This window comes from Pinus tabuliformis, chromosome 5_2 (assembly GCF_031772625.1).
Source record: "Pinus tabuliformis cultivar Carrire ecotype Pingquan chromosome 5_2, CPIR1, whole genome shotgun sequence".
In the NCBI taxonomy this organism is placed as follows: domain Eukaryota; kingdom Viridiplantae; phylum Streptophyta; class Pinopsida; order Pinales; family Pinaceae; genus Pinus; species Pinus tabuliformis.
Genome location: NC_142306.1, coordinates 692,742,428 through 692,750,562, shown reverse-complemented (window position 1 = coordinate 692,750,562; position 8,135 = coordinate 692,742,428). Strand labels below are relative to the sequence as shown.

Below are 8,135 nucleotides of genomic sequence, written 5' to 3'. Positions count from 1 at the left end.
TAAAAAGTAAAGACCATCTTACAACTAAAAACTTTCAACTCGGATTTGTCATCCAAAAATATTAAGGAGTCAATAGTCCTCCCCACCCATTAAAAAGGGAATTTTTTGAGAGTGTAATTCTAAAATATAATAAATCTAAAAAGATAAGAGGTTTCATCACGAGTTTATTTACCATGTTTATAGGGAGCCAGTTAAATTGACATTACCACACTGAACACAAAATCAGGATAATGGCTTATGATTTTTAATTATAAGACAAGGGGTCTCATCACGAGCCAACTTGTTTAGTTTTAATTATTACCAGAGAATGTCATTGTCGTTATCTGGCTACCAAACTAGGAAAATGGATTTTTAGTATAAAAAAAGTAAAGAAAAATAAAATTTACCTCTAATTATTGCACTATTAAATGGATGGGACACTGGATTGTTGTTGGTTAAAAGGTAACCTTGCCGAGGCTATGAATGCCTATTGGAAGTAGTGTCTCTACCCGTGACAAAGGAGTACACTACAAACTAAGTCGTAAAATCCGTCCCTACATTATTTTATAAACTGATTAATGACTGATACAAGTAAATAGAAGTTTTTCATTCACAAAAGGTTTTTATCAAAAATTGCAATTTAATGAGTTTTATAGTCAGAGTAATTTTATTTATCTAAATGTTTCGAAAAGTAGTTTCCACTTAGATTATTTTTACTAAATTTTTGGAAAATTTCATTTATCAAAGATAACTGGTTCTTCCAATGAATCGCCAATTGTTGTACTGTTCAACAACCCCCATTTTAATCTATTATAATTTTCCTATGAAATTTATTATATTAAAATAGGGACCCTTTAGTTTTAGAAAATCAACATAAAAATTGTTAATAAAGAACTATAACCAAAGTTTAATACTTAGGATTTTTAATTAAAGCCCAAGTATTAAACCTTGATTATCCAAAAAAAAAAACCCAAATTTTAACAGCCCCTGAGACCAAGACTATACTTAGGCTTTATAAAACCTCAAGTATTAGAAAATATGGGTTATTCAATTAAAAAAAATAAAAAATATTGGAGTTTTAATTCCCAAAGGTTTTATTCTTCATAAACTCTGACTCATCCCGCTTCCCGCATCGCAAAGTTTTCGAAGGCTCGAGACCCCTCCACCATTATCCAGTGCAATTGCGATTAGACCAGACCCAACGACAAGATTAATACGATCCTATGATTCCCCGTGTCTGTAGCTATCACAATAAACCACAAAACTTAAGTCTCATACCTTAAAGAATTTTGATATGCGATAAAGCCCAAACCCAATGAGATTATACATGCCAATCCATAAAATCCTGCGTTCATGGCTATCACAATAAACCATAGAAATTAAGTCTCACACCTTAAAGAATTGTGATATGAGATAAAGCCTCCACCCGATGGGATTATAAAATCCATTCCATAAATCCCCCACGTCCGGAGCTATCACAATTTCCAAAATTCCATGCCCCACTACCTGTGCTGATTTGCGATTGTGATTAGTCCATCAAACCTACGATTTCACTCTAATTCATAAATCCCCCGTGTATGCACAATTACAAGAATCACAATCTTAAACTTTTCACATGTCGATTGCAATTTGCAATAAGCCCCGGAACCGATAAAAATTATATGTCAATTCATAAAAATATCATGTCCATGACTATCACAGTTATTTTGGCCATGTCGCTTATTCCAAAGACTCCTGCCAAATGTGATTGTGATATGCGATCAAACCCAAGCCATTTGCCACGTCATCCCGCAGATCGCAAATATTTCAAGACTGTTGGTGTTATACTGCTCTGTTATTGCGATATGAAATATAGCTAGACACGGGCCTTAAGACATTCCTCCTCTGCCCATTCTGATTACGATTATTGTGAGTTCAACCCCTGGTCTAAAAGCGAATGTGAGTTTGCAATAAGATCATAAAAGTACGACTTGTCTTACCACAAACCTCACTCTGCATTACTCTCCATGATGGTTGTGTTCGAAATGTATTATGACTCTGTGTTTTTCTCGATTTCCTGCAAAAGTGATTTGTTTCAAATAAAACTCACTTATCAGTCTCATTTATTTCTAGCTTTAAACATAGTTACCAGAGAATCCACAGTAAAAACCATTTTTCGTCAACGTTTCAAATCCCATCTGGGATCCATCATCAGGACTTTCTTGAATGCTGGTAGAAGAAGAGCTTAATTGAGGTAAATAAATAGTTGTGAGGAAAGTGGGTTGTAGGATGAGATGAATGTCGACTTTGTTTTAAGAATTTTAGATTTGAAGAGAAATATTTATTTATTAATTTATTATTAATTAATTAATTTATATTTTATTTATTTATTTTAAATTTTCATTAATATTAATAATAATTAATGTATTAAAATTAATTATTAGTAAATTGTATTAATATTAAATTATTTTTTTTTTCTCAGTAAGACTACTCTAGGAAATTATATTATGTACAAAGTGAAATTACATGCAGTGAAACTAGTTTCCCATGGCCAGCGATGGCACTATGGGTTTGCAGCTGGCATTTGCTTGCATTTGTGCTCAAGCTGCCTCAAAACCTCATCAAAATTCATCATTTAACTTTGACATTGCCCTCGCAGGGGCTGTGACTCAAAAAACTACCCTCGCAGGGGCAACCTTGGACATTTGCAAACTCCCAGAAAGTACTAAGTGACTGAATCAAAAACAGAGAAAGACCTACAGACAAATTACCAGACCCATTCAAAAGCATACATTTTATCCCATACATAGTAAGCGACCGAGACAGAAGACCACAAAACAGGACCTGAATCGAAGATGGATGGTGGAGCTACTCCTCTGGTTCCATCTCCTCCGGCGCCATCTCCACGATCGGGACCCACCCATAGCCATCCTGGGGGTCTGCCTGAACTCTGGACGTTGACGCCTCCTGCGTCTGAGTTTGGACGGGCGCCTTTCCTTTTGCATCGGTTGCTTGTCCCTCAGCCTTGTCCGACTGGTTCGCAGAGGGCAATTCTCTGCTGCTTGCCCCAGCATGGTCCTCCTCTGCGTCCCTGACGAAGAGGACTGAAATATGGGCATTAAGATTTCCCAAATTGAAAACGGCGGTGCCAAATGCTGGAAGCGCTGGCGGTCCTGGCGGTCCCTCATTCGGATTGCAGGAGTCCAAGAACTGAGATGCTTGCAGGTGGGGAGCTCCAACTCGGCGAAAACAGTAACAGCAGCAACAATGGTGGTGTGCTTCTGCTGCTGGAGGGCGAGAAGATCTCCCACGACCAGATCCTCTTCGACATGGTTGCCGTTCTCTTGTTCTGGCCATATTGACGAAGGAACTGGCTGCTCGAAACAGAGCTTCCACCTCACGGTTCCAATTCCCAGCAGAGCTATCTCTCCCTTGCAATGCGGGTGGTTTAGAGTCCCCAGAGTCTACCAGAAGGCAGAGAATGTTCCAGCACTTCTGCACAGCGAGCTGGTCTTGCTGAGAATGTCGCAGCACCAACCTTGCTCCCACCTTAATTCCCATGGCATTCTCTTGAAACTTGAGCGCCATGAATGCGCTCTGCTCTCACCGCCTACCACCATAAATGTCGTTACGGAATGGAGCGAGAGCTCCTTCATTTATTTCTCCTTCGTAATGTATTTCATCCCTCCACGGGCTGGCTCGTGGCAGCTCTCGCTGGCCATGTGGCCTTGCCATAACACCTGTACCATCACCCGCATCCGGGTGGCCTGCATCTTTTTGGATGAGGCAATTGAGTTCCTGTGCTTGTTGCTGGTTTTGAATGATAGCCATGGATCCTGAGCGGATAACCTGGTTGTTTTCAACCCCAACATTGGCTAATAGGTCCGCAATCTTGTTGCCTTCTCTTCTTGTGTGATTGAAGGAAATGGCTTTGTTATTTCTGAGAAATTGCTCCATGATATTTAGCCTGGCTTCTAGTCTCCAACTTGGGGCGATTTTCCTGGCTTGGGATCCATTCTGTAAGTGTGTAGCAATGTTGATGAGCAATTGGGAGTCCCCTTCCACAATCAGGGGTTGGAGATTGAGCTGATCCGCTAGTAGGAGACCTTGCCATAGGCCCTCTAGCTCGGCCGAATTGTTAGTGTCCCACCCCATATTTCCAAAGTAGACTTGCAAGGGAGTGCCAGCATGGTTCCTTAGAATTCCTCCAAATCCCGCAGCTCCAGGATTTCCCTTGGACGCCCCATCAAAGTTGAGTTTGAAGGAATTGTTGGGGGGAGGTTTCCAGCAGCTATCTGCTGTGCTGGAGCTGTTGGAAGATCGCTGCTTGTTGTCTGCCTGTGGCAGTTGCAGCTGCCAATTGTTGAGGATGTTTCGCTCATTGTCAGTTGAGGGGTAATCTTCCTTCGGCCAAGTTCTGAGCATCATGGTTTCATGAAGATTTCCTTGAATTCTGTGCCAAACTTCCTCAAAGCGGGAGCTTGCGTTTTTGAAGATGCGCTTATTCCTCTCCTTCCAGATGTTCCATAAGGCTATGCCTGGGATGATTCTCCATAAGTGGTTGAGGAGCTCACAGTTGTAGGGGCTTTTTGGCCATAGCCTAAGAGTGCTGATGATGTCGTCATCTGCTCTGCATCGTTTTTGGCATCTGAAACTTATTTTTTCCCATATCTGGTTGGCTAGAGGGCAAGAAGCTAGAAGGTGCTGGAGGGTTTCTTCGTGTTGAAAGCAGTTATGGCACAAGGAAGGGCCTTGAAAGCCTCTTCTTCTGAGTCGATCCCAGGTGAGGATCTTTTTATGCCCTACTAGCCAGAGGAAGTGGGAAATTTTGGGCCAAGATCCTAGATCCCATAGATTACCCCATAATGAATCGGTAGAAGGAGGAGGGTTACTAACCAGCTTGTAGGCTTCGGCTGTAGTGTAGGTTCCTTTGGGTCGATACCCCCATCTGAGAATGTCATGGCCTTCATGATACCGAATTCTTCGCTTCCTTAATTCTTCCCCAAGGTCTTCCACTTCCTTGCTGTTGGCATTGGTGAGAATTTGATTACTTCGTTTCCATTTCCTGTATCCCTGCTCCCCTTCCTGTGTCCAGAAAAGATGGACCTTGTCCCGTAGCTGCTCCTGTCTGATTGGTAAAAGAGTTGGAGGGAGGGTGCTGGTTAGCCTGGGCATTTGATTCCAGGCGTCAGACCAAAATCTTGCTAGTTTCCCATTCCTAATCTCCCAAAAGCTGTGCTGTTGGATTAAGTGATAGTGCTGCTTGGCAGCGTTCCAAATTAAGGACCCTTTCTCAGTGGGCGTGAACCTGATGAGTTCTTCTGGAGGTCTGTGGTTGGCATACTTGGCTGTCCAGATTTTGACCCAAGGCTTTTCCGGGTTTGTGATCCATTGCCACCAGATCTTGGCATTCATGATAGCGTTACTGTGCTTTGGATCCCGAAGGCCAATGCCACCATTGCCTTTTGGCATGCAAACAGTGGACCACTTAACCAGAGCCCATTTGCGATTTGTGGCTGAGCTGCCCCAAAGAAAATCGCGCTGTAGGTTTCTGATTCTTTTTATGACCCACTTAGGTGCTGCAAGAACTGAAAAAAGATAGAGAGGCATGGATTGAAGGACGGATTTAATAAGCACTACCCGGCTGGCGAGGTTGAGAGATCTGTAGGTCCAGAGGTTGAGGCGGGACTCAAGCTTTTCAAGAAGGGTGCTCCAAGCTGGCTGTTTTAAGGCAGAGGCAGTGAGGGGAGCGCCGAGATATTTGGAGGGCAGCGTCGCTGCAGGGATGCCCAGAATGCGAGTAATAGCAGATTTGACCTGAGACGGGGTGTGAAAGAAAAAAATCTGCGACTTGGAGGTATTGACCTGGGTTCCAGAGGCCTCCGCGAAGTCGTTGAGGAGGGATTTGAATTGAGCTGCTTCCTGGGTAGAGGGATAACCATAGAGCATAGTATCATCAACAAATTGTTGATGAGAAGTAGCAGGGGTGTGGTGAATCGAGATGCCCTTAAGCTGTTGAGAGTGGAGGGCATGTTTTATGTGTCTACCAAGACCCTCCGCCATCAGAACAAAGAGGAAGGGGGATAAGGGATCACCTTGCCTTATACCACGCGAGGGCTTGAAAGGGCGGGAGGGGATGCCATTTATCAGGATGGAAAAGTGAGAGGAGGTTATAAGGTTCATGATCCAGCGGATCCACATGGAATCAAATCCAAAAGCTTTTAACATCTGTTGAATGTAGGACCAACTAAGCTTATCAAAGGTTTTTGAGAGATCCAGTTTGAGAATCATACCTGCCTGCTTAGAGTGCTTGAGGGAATGGATAATCTCATGCGTGAGGAGGATGCCGTCCATTATTTGTCGACCTTCCACGTACCCTGACTGTTCCGGCGATATAAGCATAGGTAGGAGGGGCTTCAATCTGTTGGAGATGACTTTGGTTATGACTTTGTAGATGACATTGCATAGGGCAATGGGCCTGAACTTGTCGGGTGTGATGGAGTTCTCCTCTTTGGGGATGAGAGTGATAAAAGTGGAGTTGAGGGAGGGGAGGAGCCAACGTGTGGTTCTGGATTCCTCAACAATTTGCCACACCTCCAATTTTATCAAGTCCCAGAAAGCATGGAAGAATGTGGTGGTAAATCCATCCGGGCCTGGGGCTTTACCTTCTTTGAGCTGCTTCATTGCTTCGTCTACCTCCTGGGGAAGAATGGGACTCATAAGAAGCTGATTGTGATCCTCCGTTATGATTTTTGGCACATTGCTGATTATTTTTTCAATTGCCGGTTGCCTATCATTTGCTGGTTCCTTATGGACAAGTTGGAAATGGTCCAGGAGTGCTTCTTCAATTTCTGCATGCGATTCGACTCTTTCCCCTGTCTGTTTTTGGATGAAGGGGATGGAGTTGTGTATCCTTCTCTGCACTGTAGTTCTGTGAAAAAACTTTGTGTTGCGCTCCCCTTCTTTCAGCCACCTGACTCTTGATTTTTGTCTCCAGTAAATTTCCTCCTGTTTCCTTCTGGCTTCCATCTGACTGTTGATGAGTCTTTCTTGGTTCAGGGTGGTCTCCGAGTGTCCCTCTGTAATTACTTTTTGTTGGAGATTCACCAGTTCTTGTTGCAGATCTTGTTGCGCCTTGAATATATTTCCAAAAGTCTCCCGGTTCCATATTTTTAGTTGATTTTTTAGGAACCTCAGCTTCTGTTGAAATTGATACATCCGTGCTCCTTTCGGTGGGAGGAAAGAGGCCCAGGTCGTTTTGACGAAGTCCTTGAATGTGGGATGAGATAGCCAGAAACTTTCGAATCGGAATGGTCTTTTTGTCTGATCTCCGGGTCTTCTCCATTGCAGTGCTATGGGCCAGTGATCCGACCCCGAATGGGCAAGAATTTCCGCTGAGAGGTCTCCGCCGAGGTGCACTGAGTTATCAGAAATAAGAAATCGGTCCAATTTGGAGGCAATACGGGAGTTACCAGCTCTGCGATTGCTCCAAGTGAAGGTTCCATTGCAGAATGGCATGTCGATGAGGGAAGTTGCTTGGATGAAGTCCTTGAAGCGTGCAGCGTCCGGCTCCAATCTATATCTTCCGCCAATCTTTTCCTCGCTATTGGTAATCATATTGAAATCCCCTGCCATTATCCATAGTGGGTGACTTCTGTTGTTGCTAAGGACTTCAATAGTATCAAGGAGCCTGATTTTGCTGCCTGTGTCTTGCGGAAAGTAGACGTTGGTTAGGTTGCCATGAATGTTGGTACCCAGGATGTGGAAGACTGCTTGAATGAAGTGATGAGAGGCATGAAAATCCTTGAGAGTAACCGCTTGGGAGTTCCATACAATAGCTAGCCCCCCTGAAGCTCCCATGGCGTCTACAGCTACAGATCGACAACCTGGCCAGGCCTTGGAGAGTATCTCTTCTAGGGTAGAACTGTTACATTTTGTTTCCTGGAGAAAGCACATCTGAGGCTTTTCCATTTTTATCATATTCTTCAACATTCGTAGTTTTCCGGGGCTGTTAAGCCCTCTTAGATTCCAGGATGCGAGCTTCATTGATCAACTACTGGTGGAGGGACTGTAGTACTTCGTTAACTTTGCATATCTACCTGAGTCAACCAGGATTTTTCCTACTTCGATAGTTCGCTGAAGATCTGTCTTCCGTCCCCTCTTCTTGGAGTCTTTTG

At 43.5% G+C, this 8,135-nt stretch overlaps 1 protein-coding gene across 1 annotated transcript; it reads right to left on the bottom strand.

The window, feature by feature from the left end:
* Positions 1-3,561: 3,561 nt before the first annotated feature.
* Positions 3,562-7,818, bottom strand: LOC149161009 (uncharacterized). The gene is made up of 2 exons (XM_089434751.1): positions 7,048-7,818; positions 3,562-6,837 (listed from the first exon to the last, which is right to left on the bottom strand). Exons 1-2 carry the CDS (start codon positions 7,816-7,818, stop codon positions 3,562-3,564), a joined length of 4,047 nt encoding a protein of 1,348 aa, XP_089290877.1.
* Between the last annotated feature and the right edge of the window lie 317 nt (positions 7,819-8,135).

Bases quoted from the DNA above. Each gene is read 5' to 3' on its own strand.
- LOC149161009 (XM_089434751.1), bottom strand. From the start codon at position 7,818: ATGGGAGCTTCAGGGGGGCTAGCTATTGTATGGAACTCCCAAGCGGTT. The intron at 6,838-7,047 runs GTAATTACAGAG...ATCCAAAAACAG, and splicing joins TGGTGAATCTCCAACAAAAA to ACAGGGGAAAGAGTCGAATC.